The sequence below is a fragment of the Sebastes fasciatus genome, chromosome 16 (genome assembly GCF_043250625.1).
Source record: "Sebastes fasciatus isolate fSebFas1 chromosome 16, fSebFas1.pri, whole genome shotgun sequence".
NCBI lineage: Eukaryota > Metazoa > Chordata > Actinopteri > Perciformes > Sebastidae > Sebastes > Sebastes fasciatus.
In genome coordinates, this window is record NC_133810.1 from 23,872,664 (window position 1) to 23,894,737 (window position 22,074).

Sequence of the window (22,074 nt, forward strand, 5' to 3'; positions counted from 1 at the left end):
CAACTTAAACAGCTCTGAACCACAGTATTGACCATCGGTGAAGTCGGAGACTCGAGGGGGGACTGAAATCACTGTTACTACTTTCAATTTCAGCCAGTAAGAGGCTTTGAGTCGTTAAAGTGAAACACAAGCCGTTACTGAAAACTGTGAGTCACAGTACATAACTGTGGTTATTAATTCTGTGTGACCATCACATGATTTGTCTAGGCATTAAAGGTCCAATATTGCAAAAAGTGAGGTTTAAGTGCTATATAAATACTGTGGAAGTATTGAAATGTTCAATATACGGAGAACTACGCACAGCCTGTATTCAGAAATTGTGCGTTTGAAACAAGCCGTCAGGATTACTGTCCATTTGTGATGTCACAAATATACAATATTTAGACCATTACACTGTATTAAACGTAAACATTCTTAATGTGTCCCAGTTTATTTCCGGTTGCAGTGTATGTAAATGACATCAGCTGTCAGGAAGTAAACATGGACCCAACCTGTTGCCTAGCAAGGCAATTCCGTTGAAATAAGCTAAAACGGAGCATTTCAGACACATAAATACAGGCATATTCAGGCAGACATTATTAGGAAAATAAAGTTGTTTTTTTTAACATTGCAGCATGTAAACATGTTATAGTAGAAACACAAAATACAAGTATGACAATGAGCATAATATGGGACCTTTAAAATGGGTAGGTGTGAGGGGTGAATGGGACGTTGCCTCGTAGTTTTGGGGCAGAGTGGCCCACGGTACGTTATAGATATTAATAGATTTTTGGGATCTAGAAAACAGGATTACTGGATTACAGGATTATTTTTTTTATTTTCAGGAAAAAGGAAAATAGCTTTTGTTGCAACGACCACTATAAATTTGGTCCAGGATCAATACATAGTGTGTTAAAGTGACTACGCTCCAAATAGTGGATTTAGCGCTAAGTTAGTCTTCAACAAACTATTTTTTCTTTTCTTTCTATAAATGCTTGCATCTACTGTGAAATTATCTTATTTGGCTCTAATAGTTGAGTGCAGCGACAAGGCTTTTAACAACATGCAAATGAACAAAACTGTGCATAATCATAACACTGACTTGACTCAGTGTCATCAAACAGCAGAGATGCAGTACATCCCCCATGCATATTCTGCCAACTGCTCCCCTCTCACTGTCCTGACAGCATCTGTGTCTGCATAATGTGTGCACACATACACACACACACACACACACACTTGACACGTTCTGTCATTGTTGTTAATGTTGCAGTACGTTGGCATTAGGAGGTAAAACATCAAGGCTTCAACAAACATGTCACATTGTCACCTAAGTAGCACGCCCCTGTCATCAAAAAGTAAAATGGAGAACATCACACAGACCACAAACACACCTGCCAAGGTCAAATTTGTCTCTTGAAGAGTTGAGTTAAAGGTTGGAAAATACATATCTATTCTATAACCAAGATCCAGTATTGAAAGTCTGCATGTACTTTGATATTCTCTTTAATCACATGTGGAATGTTTTATACAGATATTTGACTAGTATGTGGTTTATGATGTCTTCATGAACTGCACTGAACTGGAACACAGCTTTTTTTTTTTTTACCTTGACCTGCTGCAGGGGAAACGGGTACTCGAGAAATTTTGTATTGCACTTAAAATTTAAATTGGAATTTTAACAAAATACTCTGTCTGCTAAATTTGCCTTCTTTCAAACCCAATAACTAGGGATGTCATGGTACCAGAAATTTAGTAGTCAATACCAATACCAGTGAAACACACCGCAAAGACGATGCGAAGTAACGGTTCTCATGAAATCCCCACCCATAACTTCAATTTGCAGTATCAAACCCAAGCAGACACCATCTGGATTATTTTCTCAAACTTCAGAAAGCTCCATCCAGAGACACAAAAGACATTAAACATGTGTTTTCACAGGCTGAGTAGTCCTCCTCGTGACGACTAAGCTCAACTTCACATGTAAAATCACTGAAGTGCCCCTTTAAATTTTAAAATAAGAGCGCCCATTACTAGGCAAGCCAACTTATTTTACCCCTCATAAGCCTTGGGGAAGTATACTGACAGATAGTGACACACTGTGACAGCAGTCTACCTCTGGTCGGATTAGCAAAGCACACAGAGTTGTCTACATGAGCAAAAAGCCTGCGTTTGTATCATGAGGATGCGTAGTGTGCACATGTAGTGCTCCAAAGGGGTAAACAGAGGAGATGATAACTCGGAAAGCCACTGACTCAAAGGTCATGTTTAGTGATTTGGGTATGTTAGGGCATCCTTGTATTCAAAGAGTAAGAGCATATTTTATATGGCAGGTGGCCAAAATCAGTCATACTTTTATAAGACCATGACCCAAACAAATGTAAGGTTTGAAGTGAAGCATCTTATAATGCAGTGGTGGAAAATACCTAAGTATATTTACTCAAGTACTATACTTCAGAACATTTTGATACACTTTGTACTTACTATAATATTTACATTTTCTGCTACTTCCTACTTATCTATATCTATTAATCTATATTTCAGATGAAAATATTGTACTTTTTATTGCACTACATTTATCAAGTAACAGTAGTTACTTGTTACTTTTCAGATTAACATTTTCAATAAAAAACCTTAAATGCCTTATTAAAGATTAAATCAGTGACTTTTGACCCCTTAAAAAAGCAGTGTCTACTTGGGGCCCCTTGTCACTAGCAGTACCATTTAAATAAGTTTTAAAGGCACAAAGTAAATCTTTTCTAATCTTTGTTTCACAACAAAAGCAAAGATTAGAGAAATGTGTAAAAGACAAATACACATTTATGTAGAAGAACTTTGTTTTGAGATATTTTCAATTAATCATCTCACAACCCCCTCTTGTGACCCTTTGGAGGGGCCCAACCAGTGGCCTAACCTACTGAACTCTATCTTAAGTAGTCAACCGTTGCATCAGTCACAGGGGCCATTTTTCTATTTAATGAGTATTTTTTAAATTTTGGTACTTTAAGTACAATTAGTTGATAATACTTTGGTACTTTTATTTAAAGGCAGGTTGGGCGATCTTGAGAAACTAGCAAGAGCGCACTAGATTTTTAAAAATGATCCACCCAAAAAAACGAGCCCAGTGTTGCCAACTCTTTTCCAATGAAAGTAGCTAGCAGCACTAGCTCCAAGAGTCGCAAAACCCAGAGAGAAAGTTGCCAAGTCGGCAACACTGACAGTCCGTCACTTCAGGCCTCCCTCCAAAGCCACTCCCCCAAAATGTTCATTACGAACATAGCATATCAGAATGAACGTAAACGGCGAACATGGCTATTGTTCATACTCACAGCTGTCAAGCTAGCAGCTTGGAACACTCCAATGTTACCGCCCTGCAACAGCCACAGATAGCGGATTTTCTCCTTTTTTTGTCAGAGCATTTAATTTACTGATAGCTGTCAGGATGTAATGAGAATTTCAATTCATAAAAGAAAAAAATTGTTTCTAAAATCTTTACCAACCCGGCCTTTATGTAAGATTTTGAATGCAGGACTTTTACTTAGAGTACTATAGCGTCAAATCATAACAGAAGTTATCTCGAGACTTTTCAAAGCTTTTCATATAGAGCAGGTCTAGACCGTACTCTATAATAGACCCAACAAGAGATCCCTCATGAGCATGCATTGCAGTTTTATATACATATATCGGTACTGTTACTTCTCTGAATACTTTGACCACTGTTATGATGTCCTAACAAGTGGTCCCATGAAGTGTAGTAGGGCTACAACTAAGGATTATTGTCAATATCGAGTAATCGGCAGACTATTTTCTCGACCCAAAGATGTTCAATTTACCATCAGGACCTGGGCTGAAACTATTATAAGAATAGTTGCAGGTTTTCTGTCGATCCACTAATCAATTAATTGACTAATCTACTAAGCGTTTCAACTCTAGTGTATGATTTATATAAAATGCTTATCAATTCAGTAGAATGTCATTAATGTTACACAACAATGTGAGAATGAAGTCTCACTGAGGGGTTAAAAATTAAGCCATGGTTTAAGACGGCCCTTTTTTTTGCATGAAAGTGAAAAAGTAGAAAGTGCATCTAAGGACTCATTAGAAAGGGAGTGGGTTGACACTGTAACTGTGGTGGGAATTTGAATTATTGTTTCCTGGGTGGAGGATGGGATGTTTAACTCAGATGAACTCATGCTAAGTTTTCTCCCGTGAGCAAAGTTTTACATTTATGATCATGACCATACAGTAAATGGATCAACGGTAAAACTGCTCTCTTGAGCCCACTGAGACTGCTCATAATCATGATTCATTTTACCATATGTATAGTGTGAGTCATCTGCTGTGAGGTGCGTCCCTGTTCTGTAGTTAAAAGAACAGCAGGGGCTGCACATTATCTTTCAGGGTGAGCACACCTACATCTGCCTTTCAGAACCTTCTCTGTAGCTATGCCAGGAACACAACCTGCAGCCTGCCGCGGGTATTTCCCGCGGAGAGGTGGTGTGCGACTACATCCATCACTCCTGGGACACGTGTGGGCTTGAGTGACAGGAAACATTCGCTTATCCAGGTCAGTGGAGTGTGGGTCAAAGAGAGCTCCCTGTCTGTTTATGTACATCAGCGCACAACATGTTGACTCATCAGCAGGCTCATTTCCAAGTGACCTCTCCGCACATAAGCGAAAATATGACTTGTAGTTGACAAGCAGAAAGTGTGTAGAGAGAGACAGAGAGAGAAAGAGTCTTAAAGCTGTAGTAGGCAGGCCGTGGCAAAATATTATTTAAAAAAAAAAGGTATTTCTATGAAAAGGTCACTATATCCTGACAGTAGAGCATGAGATGCATGAGCCTCTATGTCCTCGCGTGTCCTCCAGTGCTCTTAATGGCATCTGCAAGATTTCACAGACCGGAGGAAAACAACCAATCAGAGCTGAGCTGGAGCCTTGCTGTCTCTGAGCAGCTGTCAATCACTCGCAAACTCCAATCAAACGGTCAAACTAGGCAGCGCTGATCAAATATGAATCAATATTCTGTTACTGTAATGCCTATTTCTCGCATAAAATGTTTTCAGAAACATCATTTAGCTGTAAAATGAGAAATTTCCGCCCACCAGGTGGAGCAAACTTTCTCATGAGGTGAGAAATAGGCATTACAGTGACAGAATATTAATTAATATTTGGATCACCGCTGCCTAGTTTGACTGTTTGATCGGAGTTTGTGAGTGATTGACAGCTGCCTCCGTTGAATGAACAGCCAATAGGAACGCTCTCTCTCTCTCTGAAATGACCTGTGATTGGCCAAAGTCTCCCGTCACAGACTATATTTTAAACCCTGAAGACAGAGCCATGAGGAGGTGCAGAAGTCTAGTTTTCTCTCAGAACACTTGAATTAGAATATGTTGAAAGGTTATTATGGAATGTTTGGCCAATGATGCCAAAAATATTCCGCCTACTGCAGGATTAAGGGATGTGGCTTTAGAAAAAAACTGTATGCGCAATGTAAGTAAAAGTGAAATTTTACTCTGCCAGTGTCAAAAAATTCTTGCATTATCACATTTTATTTCAGAAGATGTTTGTGTTAATGCATTATAATTCTATGTAACTAAGTAACAAGAAAATGCTTATTTTTGGCATATTGTTTTGTTTTTATTTGTTAGCAAAAGGTTAGTACATACATCTTTAAATGAACTTCACATGCATAAAGGCCTTTACACACCGGGGGCGTTTTTTTTTTCATGCAATTAATTTGCACGTCAATATATTTTTTCGAACTGTTGTTTTTGTCAAGAGTACTTTAACACAGAATGCAAGTATTCCGCATTATCGTGTATTGATTCGTCACGCCGCCGGTGTATAAAGGCCTTTCGTGTAATGGCTCTCCCATTTGACCGAGACATTTTCTTGTGGTTTTGTTATCTTCGGGGAGAAAATATTCAATTAGCAACTTTCAGACAGAGGTAAAAATATTATTAAGTAAGCGGTCCAAGTTTTGGAAAACCAGGAGAGATTATATTCATAAGAGCATTTTGTTTATTAAATTGTGTTTCGCCTCTAATCCCAGCAGTAACCGATCTACACAGGGATGCCCCTCATCAATTTACATTCAGCTCTGATAATCATTTTGGAAAATCACCTGGGGGAGACTGGAGCCCTGTGTTACAGCACAACCGTTCGCGCAGCAATTATGTGTGTGTGCATCTGTGTAAATGAGGTCAATGCACATAAGAACCCAAGGTAATCACTTTATGCATCACGGCTGCCATCAAGGACACTTAAACCCTTCGCCGCGACGTAATTGCTCTGGAAAAAGAAGCGTTGGTTGAAGGTTTATCGCTAATCAGCGTAGTGTATGGCTCGGTGTTGGTTATCATTACACTAATGTATTTATCTGAGCTCAGTATGTCGCTCGCTGATCTCCCTCTTGCCGAGGTCCTCTTGATAAGGTTGGGGGTAATTACTAGGGTGGGGGGGCTGCATGACTGAGCAGCCAAGGGCATTTCTTCTTCTGCTCTGACCGTAACCGAACAACAGGGGTTTTCCTTGGCTTATATTTTCAGGACTCCCCTCCCTTCTCATCATGCTCTCTTTCACTTTCAGCTGCTTGTAGATGCATGTGTGTGTCTGCATGCGTACATACATGTGGGCGTGTGCTGCATGCATATGCAAGAAAAGATGGAGTCTGTCTCTTGTGTAGTGTTTGATTCGGCTTCTAATAAAAGGAGAACATGGTTCCTCCTTTTTTTTTTTTCCTTTTCTAAACTGGGCCACGAGCTACAGTGCTGCTAGTACTGTAATTATCAACCTTGTGGGAAGATAAAGGGGGAGAGTAGGAGAGGAGCAAGGGAGGAACGAAGTCGCGAAAAGCTAGTTAACAACACAGGGGCAAAGACTGAGGAATGCTCTAGTCCAGAAATGAAAAGAGGGAAGGATAGCAAGAGGAAGAGAAAAAGGCAGTGATGGATACAAAGATACAGACAAGCAGACGTGAGGAGTAGGGAGAGAGGAGATAGTGGGGAAGACAGACAGGTTGAGGAAGGATGCTGTAGAGGAGGAAGAAGAGGGATAGCCGGACGAGGGCGAGGTTAAAGAAGGAATAGGAATGAACGAGGTGTATCACATCACCTGCAGCTCCAATAATGGATGTTTCCAATTTATGCATAATGTACAATTAAACATCAAATGTTATTGTTGAACATAAACATGATTGAAATAGGGAAAAGCCACATTTATGTAGCCTATAAGTATTTTATTATGATGATGATATTAGCCCTATTAACTAAAATGAAATATTATTGTTCTTCAAGATAAAACCTAACTAGTTAGTTTTGAAATAGAAGGAATATTTTCTAGATTTGGAGCTCAACCAATTATGCAAGGATTTCCATACGTTTTTGAATCGTATCACAAGCATGAAACAGGTGGTGTGTTGTTTCTAAATTTGTGTAGCAGTGCAACACCTTGTTCTGATGAATTCAGTTCAAGGATAAGTTTCATTTACAGTTTAAAATGTATGTCTTTATATTAGGGCTGTCAATCGATTCAAATATTTAATTGCACGACTGTCCATCATTAATCGCAAATTAACTACACATTTTTTATCTGTTCAAAATGCACCTTAAAGGGAGATTTGTCAAGTATTTAATACTCTTATCAACATGGGAGTGGGCAAATATGCTTGCTTTATGCAAATATATGTACATATTTATTATTGGATATCAATTAACAACACAAAACAATGACAAATATTGTCCAGAAACCCTCACAGGTACTGCATTTAGCATAAAAAATATGCTCAAATCATAACATGGTAAACTGCAGCCCAACAGGCAACAACAGCTGTCAGTGTGTCAGTGTGCTGACTTGACTATGACTTGGCCCAAATTGCATGTGATTCCTCTAGCCCTTGTTATTATGTGGGCATGTCTTTAAAGGGGAGAATCATTGGAACCCATTTTCATTCACATATGTTGAGGTCAGAGGTCAAGGGACCCCCTTTGAAAATGGCCATGCCAGTTTTTCCCCTCAAAAATTTGGCGTAAGTTTGAAGCATTATTTAGCCTTCTTCGCGGCAAGCTAGTATGACATGGTTGGTACCAATGGTTTCCGTAGGTTTTTCTAGTTTCATACGATACCAGTATCTTCACTATAGATTTAAAACTGACACAACCTCTGGCACAACTGGTACAACATCCGGAAGATCAATTGCGTTAATGCGTCAAAGAAATTAGTGGCATTAAAACGATTTTGCATGACGAATTGGTAATTGAAGGAATTTTGTTCTATAAATCTATTTTTTCATACTTTTTGAGATTAAAACTGCAGCTGGTAACTTTAAGCAAATATGATAAATAATATAAAACTATATAAAACACTTAATATCCTGACTGTAATGAGATAATCTTTGAAAAAATCATATTCAGTGCAGACATGAGGAGTATAGGGAGAGAGGAGGGGGAAGACAGACAGCTTGAGAAAGGATGCTGTAGAGGAGGAAGAAGAGGGATAGCCGGACGAGGGCGGAGGTTAAAGAAGGAATAGGAATGAATGAGGTGTATCACATCACCTGCAGCTCCTACAATGGCCTCTGAATGTAAATTCGAGGCTCCATAAATCATTTCATGTGACAATGGCAGCAGTTCACGTAAGTGAGACGGAGTTATTGCTGCTTATTAACGGCGCTGACATGAGCATGTCAAACACGAGCAGAGGCAAATAGGACTCACAGTGCTCCCCTGACACATTCAATATTCACACGTGTGCTTCATTAGCATTATGACAGAGACATATCAGTGACGGTTAACAAAATGCTCAGGACGGGGCGATTCAGTGCGACGTGGTGCAGCCCTCACAGCTTCATCAATAACACTATAGCAGCACATTTTATTTCTCCAGGTTAAAATCTCCCTCTTAGTCGTCTGTGCTTTCAAGACCACTGAGCCTAACAGCTTCCCCCCCTAACACACCTGTCCCCTTCTTTCCCCACGGACCCTCCAGCAAGGACACAAATAGGCACTTTAATATATGCAGAACACACAAACACAAACATTCCTCTGCACTCCCACAGGGGTCCAGACCTCTGTCAGATCGTGTGATGATCACACAAGTAAACAAACAACTGAGCTAAACAGCGCAGTGATGGACAACAAAAGGATCCAGAGTTTCAACTCGCATTGATTTGCTCGCCGAAACACTTTGATATAGTCCTTACGGTGCGCTTTTCCCACGCAGAAGAAGAAGAAAAAACCACAAGTAGAGACGCTGAAGAGCAGCTCAGCATGGGAGGAGGGGGATGCATTGTAAATTTCAGCAAAACACTGTTTGAGATTAAGTTTAGCTGGCACAGTTTCGATACTCACTCTGAGCTGAATAGAAATATACAGACACGCAAAGAAGCTGGCACATAAATTTGTGGGCTTGATGAAATGAATGTACAGTAAACATATTCTAACATGCAAACCAGATGTTACATCAAACACAATAGGTTTACATTTAACGATGAGGTTTGGGTAGTGTTGGCATTTTCAAAATCATGTTATAATAGCACAACCAAATGCTGCATTGCTATATATATATATATATATATGTTAAAGCGCTCAGAATGTGCTGCATCCCGCAGTCTGTTCTCCACCGGATTAGACATCGTCACTTCCCGTTTTGTGATCCAGGAGTGAATTGAGCAGCTGGATGTTCTTGATGATGTGGAGTAAAGAGAGGCCAGGCAAGGCCAGCAGCTGCAGGTGCGTCCTTTGGGGGAAGCCGAGGGGATGCACCTGGCACTGGTCAGCGGAGTCGAAGCTGGTCTGATGCCAGTCTCGAGTACTCTCTTTGCTCCGTTCTGTCGACGTTTTACTGTGAGTGGGGCTCTAACGTTTCTGACCTCTAAAAGGTCGTCACAAGTAAATGTAAAAGAAAATCAATTTGTCATTGTTATACAACAACCAGAGACTGTATATAAGAAGTGGATGTAGTCACCGTGATGTCACCCATTAGTTTGTGGACTGTCTCCATCTTGTTTTTTTGCAACCAGAAATGACACGAGAGGGTGGAGCTAAGTACAACCAAATGCTGAATAAGACATTTTTAGGCGACCAAAATGTTATAATTAACTTTCATGAACTGAAAACACACTGTGAAAGGGTTAAAGTTGTACGACCAAAACACAGAGAACTCCAAGACCGGACAACGCCATGGTAGCGACCTGTCAATCGGGTGGTAGCCACGCCCTAAAGCATACCCTGCTTTATGGTCTATTTGACTCTAAATGGGACCATAATTTAATGAATGAACATCATGCTGTATTGAAGAAGACTTGAAACTAACGATTAAGAACATAAACTCAAAAGACATCTTGATCCCAAGGACCTGATTAAGGTTACATGATGGACAATTTGCACATCTTGAATCAACTGTTAACACTGGTTACAGGTGATAACACGGATAAATTGGATTCTGCGGATTTTAATCTGGCATTTCAGTATGCAATAATAGTGACTTCTTAATGCAGTCTGTACATGTGTACACAGGGACATTATCTTTTTTGGAATCTTAAGAGTACTTCCTGGTTCTCTTGCAGTGCATCTCCCATTCATGCAGCTCCTCCTCCTCTCACATCCTCCCTACCTCTCCTTCTCCTTGTCTTCTCATCATTACCTCTATAGGTGTCCTCCGTCCTCACTGTCTTTCTCTTGTTAGGGGTAAATTCAATCTGTCCTTGTCAGCTTTAATCAAAGCACCCACAGATTCAATTTAGCAGGTGTGTGTGGGAGGTTAAGGTGGCGTCTTCAGGACGACACGAAACAAAAGTGCACACATCCCTCCGCCTCCTCACTTTGAATACGACTTAAGGCCATTGTCAACAGCCTCTCTACGGCTCAATATCTTTTCTCAAGACAAATCTAACTGCTATAATACTCAGAAAAAGTCACTTATCCCCCTGATCCCTTCATGTGCATTGACTTTATTTGCAGAGTGTTTTAAGTGCATCTGCAACCCAGAGCTGTAAAGTTATATAAACCTTCAAAATTAAAAGAAATACATAAACAAATCCCTTAATCACTATGGATTTTTACTTTATATAAAACAAGCTGACAGATTAGGGCTCAAAACTTTGTTGTGTCATTGTGGTTTTAATCTGATGCGTACATGAACAGCTGCCCCCACCATCTTCGTCATTTGACACCATTTGGTACCAGACACTGTATTTAAGTTCCCTGATGAAGCAAGGGGGTTGTTCAAAGCTGGAAAATCCCCAGAAATTGGATGACCTCAACAGCAATCAACCGCTAATCTTTTGTCTGTCTCGTCTAGATGCAGACAAACAGAAAGCTGTTGTTTCTTGGAAATCTTTCAAAATTGGATTAGGACTGGATGTCGTCAGCCGTAAGCAATATAAGTAATATATAATATAGCGGTTTTACTATGGTGAAACCTTTTAGTTTATGGGAGAGAGGAGACAGGTGGCTCATAAACTCTGCGAAACAACCCAAAAATTCCACCCACTAAAATGTAATTCATGAATGAAGGACCAAGTCATTGTAAATAATGTGAGAACAATTGACAGTGTGTTTGATTTTTTGGTTCTTTCACAACTTTAAACAACACCCATAGACATCAGAACATGAATGAAACCTTGAAGGAGTTCATATAATCAAAGTAGAGCTGCAACGATTTATCGATTAGTTGTCAACTATTAATCGCCAGCTATTTTGATAATCGATTACTCGGTATGAGTAATTGTTTTAAGAAAAAAAGTCAAAATTCTCTGATTCCAGCTTCTTAAATGTGAATATTTTCTGGTTTCTTTACTCCTCTATGACAGTAAACTGAATATCTTTGAGTTGTGGACAAAACAAGACATTTGAGGATGTCATATTGGGCTCTGGGAAACACTGATCGACATTTTTCACCATTTTATAGACCAAACAATTAATAGATTAATCGAGAAAATAGTCAACAGATTAATCAACACCGAAAATAATCGTTAGTTGTAGCATTAAATCTAAGAGTGTGCTGCATTTAAGTAATTTCTAATTTAGCCATAGACATTAATAGTCTTTAAACTGTAGAACAACCAACCTGCTTTTGTTTATGGTGCTTTTAAGTGTGTTTGATGTTGCAGTCCAACAAAGTTGCATCATACAGTTCACTGTTCACTTTGTTAGGTTTAATCAAATACAAGGTAAAGGAAGTTTACTATATCTTAACACTAATAGTAGAATTTCATGAAAGTGTAGGGATTATTGTGATAATACTGTTTACCGTGATATTTTCAGCCACAATGATCGTAGCATTCAAATTTGATGGCAGTACACCCATACATACCCGTATGTTTCTAATGAACATGTCTACCAATTAAATGTTCAGTGACGATGTATTTCATTTTTTGTGGTTAGGTTTTGGCACTCACAGCACTTGGTTATGGTTACGGAAAGGTTGTGGTCTTTGTTGAAAAAAACAGTGACTTGAAGCACGAGATAGGATGTGTACTTTTTCAAAATGTAACCAAAACCAGAATCTTTCCCTTAATCAAAGTGCTTTTGTTGCCTTAAAGATAGGGTTGGTAATGCTGAGAAACTAGTGAGAGTACACTAGATTTTAAAAATGATCCAACCGAAAAACCCAGTCCAGTGTTGCCAACTTTTTCCCAATGAAAGTAGCTAGCAGCACCAGCTCCAAAAGTACCGAAATCTAGCAAGAAAGTCACAAAGTCGGCAACACTGACAGTCCGTCCCTTCAGGCCTCCCTCCTAAACCAGTCTTCCAAAATTATCATTACAGCCACAGATACCAACGTTTTTTTCGTTTTTTTTAGTCAGAGCATTTCATTTATTGATTGCCGTTGAGATGTAATGAGAATTTCAACAAATTTAACAAAAAATGTATTTGAACAGCACAACCAATCCTACCTTTAATCCCCCCTAAAAACGTGGTTTCAAATTTGAAATACTTCTCTATAACATTAAAGCCTCATGTTCAAGGAAGCAACAATCAAAAATCAAAAATGTTGGTATTGTTTATTAAAAACTCAGTTTTATCTGCTTCATCAGGACTGTGTGGGAGTGGTTTGACCAGGTTTGATTGACAGTGGCCCTGGCAACATTAGCGGCAACCCACCTACTGTCATCACATTTTAAGTGCATTGAAGTATGCGACATCACCTTCTTCCATCTCAGCCTCGTCCACTTCAAACAAGTCACTATAGTGCTCGGACAAAATAATAGAAAATATAGAAATCTCTTATGTGAAATAAGTTCACAAACTGTTCTAAATTTTGCAGAAAATTGTGTGTTCATGGAGGAGCTCATGTTATGTTTGGGGGCCTTTGTCACTCAAAAAAAACCACATAAAATGTAGCTAACATAACAAATAAGTAGCGTATAAATGTAATTTATTTATAATCGTGCATCTGCCAGCGGTACACCAGCCACCGACATGACCCACCCACCCAACTTTAACCAACTGAAACACCTAAAACATTCATTGAATAGGAGAAAACAGGCTCAGCTTTCAACCTACTTCATAGACACAAGAGTATTAAACAATAGAAGAACTCCATTTCTTGCAGTGACAGTTCACATCCAGCCCCGATGGCATCCCATCTCATGTTCTCCACATGCTGCCTCTATGACAGTCTGATTCACAGCTCTTTCCAGTCCCACCCACCTTCCCTTTAATCTCCACTGCTATCTCTCCCTGTACCCTCCTCTATCTTTCATTACCTCTTTATCTGTGTCCACCCCCAGCATTGCCACCCACCTCCACCGTTTGATACAATTTTTTTTCCCCCAGTAATATCTTCTCTTTAAAACCCTCTGTTTACCTCCACAGTCTCGCCCTCCCTCCCTGTCTCTGTCTCTTCCTCTGTCTCTCTCTCTGACCCCTGTCACAGGCAGTAAAGTTCTGATGAGAAGCTACCTAACACTGCATTGTCTGATCAGGTGTTGTTGAGTAAGCGAGTTTGCGGCCCCGATCTCCTGGGGTCAGCTTAATGCTATCCTCTGCTGGATCTCTCCTTGTAACCCGGCCCGCCGCTCCGCCAGCCGGGGCCTACATTTGTGCTCCGACTGTCGACTGGCCCCCTCGGATGCTTACTCCGACGACATACTACAGCGCACCTCCATGCCAAACAGTCCACACAATGCTACAAGATGTCTAGGTCTGCACTATATTTGCATGCATTAGTTTCTAATGACTCAGCTGAGAGTGTTGCTATTTTTAATGCTTATTTGTATTTCTACGATACTGTGAAGTCTATAGTGGCATTCCCTTTCTTTGTATCACATATCTGGCTAATTTTAGATTTAAATATCTCCATGAACAGATATGTTTGTGCAGTGCTCATTTGATCTAACTCAGAGAAAGGTAGTAAAGGTGATACACGGGGGTCGAGCAGCTCGATATCCCTCCCTTTTCTAGTTAGATTCCACCTTGAACAATCTAAGAGGGTGATTATTGATTAATCGCTATACATTAATGAGCTGAATTGATCTGAAAAGAGGGCAGCAGTGCAGATCACTGATAGGAGCGGGGGAGAGTTTTTTTATTGGTCAGGCCAGCAACCCTTGAAGGGGTTAATTGCATAGTAAAGGACAGAACAGGACACCTATAGAGGTGGATGATGATGATGATGATTAAGAGGGGTGAGGCAGGTACAGATTCTGTGGTTCTGTGACGGATCTCATCCAGTGTGAGCTTTGTGCCAACCACATGTAGAAGCAGCAAGGTTTATGTCCGTCCCCATCACTTCAATAGCACGTTGCTTTATGGCAGTAGTAAATATAGCTGGTGTGATGCTAATATGACAGCTGAAAAAAACTCTCCTTTAAAAAAGAATCTACAGAATGCTGTGATGTCGGAGAAAACGTGTAAATGTATTTTCAGGTAACACGGTATTAACTAGGGCTGGGGAGATTCACCTATCTCCCGATTCAATACTATCACGATACTTGGTGCCGATTCGATATGTATTGCGATTTTTAAGTATTGCGATTCGATATTGCGATTTATTGCAATTTTTGTTACCTTTTTTAACACTAGACCATGGGAAAAAGTTGAATCAATATAACATAAATGTCAGTATAGGTGCTCTACAGTTGTAGCGTCGGCCGATTTGACCACAGAGATGAGAGTGAAGGCTGGCTTGAAAACGGCTTACCGCAATACGATAACGTTTCCTGTCCATGAAAGAGTTAGCATGCAGCTTTAGTCACGTCTCTGCTTTTCCTGGCAATGTGTGAAACCCAAAGTGTTTCCATACTTTACTGTATATGTAGTTTTTACTACTTTGGATTTGACCTCCATTTCCTACTTTTTTGTTTTGTCTTGCGGCAGCTGCTCGCTTTTTGTTTAGGTTTAAGGATCAGGAACGGATATGACGTCACATTGCGCAGACTACAAAAATAAAAGTGGTAACTTCCTTCTCAAATGAATGATTAAACTCAAATGAAGCAAATATTCTGGAATTAAAAAATTGATTTCGAAACCGTAAAAAAAAAAAAAAAAGCGATACATAGGTGAATAATTTTTTTTGCAATTTTGTTGTATATATATATACAGTATACTGTATATCTGGTCAAAATCCCAAAGTCTTTCAGGCAGTACTGTTACTGTAAAAAGGTCAATAGCATAAATGAAGCAGATTGGTCTTTTCTCTCGGTTTGAAACAAGAAGAGTAACACTCGTTACCTGTGTTTAAACTGTAGCAGGTGCTACTTTCCTTGCCTGTTGGTGGCAACATTAACAGCTCTACATCTGCATGTCTATCGGGTTAGTATATGTGGAACAGGCTGACAGTAACTAATTAGCTCCCCCACAAACTGCAGCCTGATAAGCATGAATAGGCGGATTTATGAGTTTGTGAGTGAGTTGGTGAGCCCGTTTTGCTTGACAAATACACTATATATATAAATATTTCAACAACTATTGGATAAGTTAAGATGATATTTTGTACAGACATTCATCGTCCCCAGAGGATGTATCCTAATGACTTTGGTGATCCCACTGACTTTCATCTAGTGCCATCATGAGCTTTTGATGAACATGGTAAACATTATGCCTGTTAAACATCAGCATATTAACCTTGTCATTTGTGGACTCAGTCTTGCTTTTTAACTTTAATTTGTAAAATTCATATAGACACTCTCGGTATATAAAGAACCACAAGAACATACTGTACAAAGCTTTCTTTCTCCACACTGGTACAACATGCACATTCACAAATATGTGTAGAAGAATAATGTCATGTCCAAGCCGTCCTCATCGAAAAAAAAATTCCGTATAGGTCGTCTGTGCAAGCAGCTTATTACGACCAATATTTACGTTTCTTCGTAGGCGGCAAACTCTAGTGTCTGTAGTGATTATGAAAGGAAGACGTCAGGTGACGTAGTATAAAGAGTGGCAAAGTCTGTGTAGAGAGGAGGTCGGGGTGGATGGACGGGTCAAACAACCACAGGACTTTCACCTAAGAGCCCGCTGTTCATGTCCTGTGTCAAACCAAAAATCAACACGTTGAGTTATTTTAAGTCACAGAACCACATCACATACGTCACGTACTTAACGTTGTAATTTAACCAAAACTATGATCTTTTCCTAAACCTAACCAAGTACCAAGTGCTGTTAGCACCGTTAACTGCTTGCCTCCAGCTCAGCCGTTGCCATGTTGAGAGCCGTGTGGAGGCAATCCTTCAAAGCTCTGAATTTTGAATTTAGCACCTTTAAATCGAATGGTCACATGTTAAAAACTGCCACCATGCGCCCGTTTCACAATGTTAAATAGAATGGTCATATATGTTGTTTTGGGTGTCATTGACAAAGGACCTATTCTGTCGTCAAGGTATGAGGACGTGTTGCCATGTCACACAGAGCCTTACAGCACAAACAGCAAATGGAATTTCAGAACAAACTAAGACACTGACAATATTCTCATGAAACCAAAATGATAATAACTGTAACTTTATGTGAGCGACCACTACAACACCAGACGAACATCTGGTATTATTACGTAAACAGCCAGTTTCATAAAAACAGGGATTGTCCAGGCTACACGGAACAGATGCAAAACAATGGTTCCAATGCACTTTTTCAAAGAAATAAAGCTGTATTATTACAGTATGTTATCATTGTTATGTCACATTTGCAAAGTCAGTCATATTGAGCCACCAACATGTCTTTACGGTTATGCCTATTACCTGCCACAAATGCCATTGGATAAGCAAGACTTATTTCATTCCCAGACAAATTTCAAGTGAAGCTTTCTGCAATTCTTTCAATAAATAATGTACAGTGTCTTATCTACAGTTCATCAGTTTTTTTCGCCAAGCAGTGGACTTCAAAGTTTTTGAATTACAATGCTGTTTGAAGTATAGTAGACATGTGTGAACGCAGCGGTGCAGAATGAAAATGAAAGTCTTCATCAAGCACAAAGCTCTGCTCATCGCTCATCATTCTCACGTTCAATCTGCTTAGATGCAGTCTTTAGCTCTGTGGGGGGAAAAAATACTCTAAATTCACTCTTTCTTCACCAATCAGCCATGAAAGTGTGTGGCCTCTTTATGAAGGATGTTTGTTCAGCGACATTTCTGTAATATGCATAATTTAACTTAAGCATACTACACTTACTAATTGTGCATGAATAAGGCAAAACATTTCTCAGTCAGGAATTAAATAATTCAGCAGTCTACCAGTCACACCAAAGGAGTAAAGAATACTGCACAAATAAATGAAGAAATCACATTACTCTCTCTCCTGAATTAATGCAAGTGCATTTAGAAAAAATAAAAAGCTATTATGGAAAGGAATACACAGGGGGTTGCATATTAAGAAATGAAACAACAAAGTTTACTTTCCATTAAATGTTAAACATAGAAATTTGTTATCATTTATGAATATGTAACAAGAATATAACAACACGTGCTGCACCCGCAAGCACAACATCAAGGAGATGTTACACTTTTAAATGAGCTAATTTTTCTTTTTCATTGACAAGAGAGAAGGTGATGTTGGCAACACATCACATAGTTCTCCATTCAGAGCCTCAGTGTTGAAGTTGTGCTTTCAAAGAGAAAGTACATCAGAAAAGCTGACAGAGGAAGCCAGCACAGGGAAATGTTTTACACACATTTGGCTGTGTGGCAGGTTGTGGACATCAAGACAGCAGTACTGTAAGATTTACCTTTGAAAGGTTTACAATAGGGCTGTCAAAGTTAACGTGAAAATAACGCGTTAACGCAAATTCGTATTAACGCGACTCATTTCTTTAACGCGTTAATGCAACTTGCATTTTTTGTTTTTTAAATCTAGAGTTAGTAAGTAAGTAAGCTCTAGTAAGCTAGAGAGATACTGGCGGGCTAAAAAACGCTCCAAACTTACGCTAAATTTTGGCGAGGAAAAACTGGCGTGGCCATTTTCAAAGGGGTCCATTGACCTCTGACCTCAAGATATGTGAATGAAAATGGGTTCTATGGTAGCCACGAGTCTCCTCTTTACAGACAAGCCCACTTTATCACTTTTTTCACATGCAGTTTTGGGCAAGTCATAGTGAAGTCAGCACACTGACACACTGACAGCTGTTGTAGCCTGTTGGGCTTAATTTTGCCATGTTATGATTTGAGCATATTTTTCATGCTAAATGCAGTACCTGTGAGTGTTTCTTGACAATATTTGTCATTGTTTTATGTTTTTAATTGATTTTCAATAATATATATACATACATTTGCATAAAGCAAGCATATTTGTCCACTCCCATGTTGATAAGAGTATGGAATACTTGGGAAAATCTCCCTTTAAGGTACATTTTGAACAGATAAAAAAGTGTGCAATTCATTTGGGATTCATCGCAATTAACCATGGACTCTCATGCGATTAATCGTGATTACATATTTTAATCGATTGACAGCCCTAGTTTACATACATGAAGTTGACATGACAGTGTACGGTAGCCCAGTCCACCAGAATGTTTGTGATAGAAATAACAAATAATAGTCACAAAAATGACCAAACAATACAACATCCATTGAAATGCATATGTTGTATCCCAATTTTCCTAATAAACTTCCAAATCTCAATCGACCGATGGATTTTCCTCTTCTAACCACGATTTGTGCTCGAGTGTGTCCTTCACTGAATTCTGCATAAATTCAATTAATCAATTCAAAACAGAAATCTTAACTTCTACTCAAACTATTCAGGTGTGTGCGTGTACATCCGTTAACGTTTCATTAACATTCTCAATAATTTCGCCCATTGCGTGAGACAACTATTTGTTGTACAATTGTATGCAATCATGTGTACATGGTAATGGGTAACTGAAATGATGCATTGAATTCCACAATCTGCAGATGTGCATACAACTAGAGAGAGTACTTAGACTGCATACAACTGTAATGATGGTTTTTAGCCAATTTCACAATTTATTGTTCCTGCAGTTCTCCGTATAATTATATGTTTGAATGCAAAAGCCCCATTAGGTGTGTGGGAAGTCATTCCAGCTGAGTTTTTGCATTCATTCAACAACTTTTGTTTATTTTTTACTTTGCAGAGCTGAGTGCAGTAGCTGCCATTGGTCAGTGTATCAAACAGGTGAAGCTGCCCTGAAAACAACTGCTTCTGTGAAACCATTCGGTTTTATTAGCAATGACAGCAACAGATATTGTGATTCCTTTTGGAAAGGTATTTTAATACAATGTTGACCTTCTGAGTTTCAAATGCACAGGAGATAAAAGAGAACTGAATGATATGAAAAAGCTCTCTGGCAGGTCTTTGATTGACTAAATAAACCTGTGGGACTCCTTTTTCAAATTGAAATTTCAAAGTGGACATTATGACAACACATTGAAAGAATACATTTTATAATATAGATACATTTTGTGTTTTAATAATTGTAAAACTGTAAATCTCATTGGCTCCATTTTCTGTTGTTTGTTGAAAATGTAATCTTTCATTTTTAGCCAAATATACCAACATATTGAGCAAGAAAAGATGAAAACGATAGCAGTGACTCACCCGGTCTTTTCTCGTTTCGACCTTTTCGACCCCCGCATAGTCGCACTTTGGATATCAGGACCAGGATCTGTTTCTGGCACAAGGACTTGTTGCTCTTAGGACAGGGCTTGCGCTTGTTGGCTACCGGTCGGTTGCCTGGGTCCTCCTTGACCGCCCGTTTCTGTCTGATGAGAGAGCTGGCGAGAGCTGCCATCTTCCCCCCCTCTCACCTTTGGGAGGGGGGTTGTCTTCCTTCCCTGTACCCCCCCTTTCTGCTGGTTTGGCTTTTGCTTTCCTCAAAAAAAACTGGAGTAGGACAAACGGTTCAGAGAAGCCCCCACAGGGGAGATCGGGCCGTCTAAGTGGGTTAACAGGGAAGAGTTTAGTTTGAGGGTTCCCTTGGAGAGGGAAGAACTGGAGGAGATGCAAGTTCACCTGCAGTCCACAAGCCTCCTCTCTGTCCAAAAATAACAAATATGACACTATAAGGGAGCACACGAAAAAGTGCCACAGTCACATTTTCAATTTTGAAAAGAACAGAAAGGTTGGAATGACTTTTTAAAAAGGGAAAGACGGAGACATATTTCTACCCCTCTTCCCCACTCATTTTCACATTAAAGGGTGCCTCAATAGCCAAGTTCAAAATATTATATTGCAAAACCTACTTTGACTAGACAACAACCAAAAGAGAAGGCGCTCAAATGTTTTTACATATAAAAACACTTTTACTGAAGAAAAGTGAAATCATTTTGAATGCTAGGAAGCTCCTGAAAGCGCGAGAGAAACCAAACTGTTTGTCACCATTTGTGCAGTCCACAGAGGTCCAACTTTGCCTCCCATTTAAAAGTGGCAGCGTGGAATAATGAGCCGGGGGTGCGAGCGGTAATCCAGCAGCCGACTTAAATCCAGAGGTAGAACGGCGGGCGGGACGTCGGCGGTCTTTGCGGGAATGAAGCCCTGAACGGAGCAGCAGAGACATGGACACAGACAGACAGAGATTCCTCTTCTGCCTCCGATGGCACGCTCCTTTCCCACAGTCCTCACCGAGACCCCCCTCCCTCCTCCTCCTCCACCTCCTCCTCCTCCTCTTCCTCCCCCTCCTCCTCCTCCTCCCATCCAAAGTCAGCGAGCGGTTGTGAGAGTATGTGTGCGTGAATTCCAGCAGCCACCATCAGTAGAGGTGACATTCATGAGAGAGAGGGAGAGAGAAAGAGAGAGAGAGAGCAAAAAAAAGAGGGAGGGAGAGGGAGGCTGTAATGTGTGAGAATGAGCGAGAGACTGGCAACAGCCACTTCACAAAAATCACTGCTCGCAGAGGCTACAATTTTGTTATTTTACAGCAACCCCCCCTCCAAAAAAAAGAAGAAAAAAAAACTCAATCATTTTGACTGCTCTTCTGAAACAGAGAGACAGAGCCAGAGGGATGGAGAGAGAGAGAGGGAGAAAAAAAGAGTGCTTGAGGAGCAGATTGTGACAGTTCTCTGTCTCCTCCAGAGGAACAGCATCACCATGTGTTACCTCCCTGTCACATGCACCCACACACACACACACACATGGCACATCAGCATATTTTGTAGTAGAGTCTTCCCTGCTGTATAATTGTCTGTCTCTAGTCAGTATTCTTCTTCATCTTTCCTCCCTGACACCCGCTCGTACAGTAGTAACCTCCACAGTCTTGTCTTGCGATTTGTTTCCTTGAGCTCTACATATGAAATGGAGGCAAAAAAATAAAAAAATAAAGTGACTTTGTTCCCCTGAAACTGGCATTTAGTGTCTGACATATCTGACTGCTGGCTTACGCTAACCCTGACAGGAACATGAGCTTGGACAGATTGAGTTAGACAGCTAACCCTGCCAACACACACACACACACACACACACACGCAAACCCATATCATCCCTCGCTCTCCCTCAGCTCCCCCCCAACCTGCAAAAATACCCATACAAAAACAACACACATATATTACGGATAGTGTTCATGCAGCTAACCCTCATTTAGATACAAAATGCGAGGGGCTGACATTTCTCCTATAATAATTTAGGACAAAACAAACTTCCACAAGTATCAGTATAGAGAGCACAAATCATGCTGACATACTTTTGCACGAAATAGCGGGTTGCTGG

The 22,074-nt window shown here is 40.0% G+C and overlaps 1 protein-coding gene across 1 annotated transcript in view; it reads right to left on the reverse strand.

The window, feature by feature from the left end:
* The window catches only part of fgf11b (fibroblast growth factor 11b), a 46,757-nt gene extending 25,692 nt beyond the window's left edge, over window positions 1-21,065 (reverse strand). Inside the window, exon 1 of the mRNA XM_074611961.1 lies at window positions 19,972-21,065. Coding sequence (XP_074468062.1) covers window positions 19,972-20,164 — 193 coding nt within the window. The 5' untranslated portion in view covers window positions 20,165-21,065. The remainder of the gene's footprint in view (window positions 1-19,971) is intronic.
* Window positions 21,066-22,074: the final 1,009 nt, after the last annotated feature.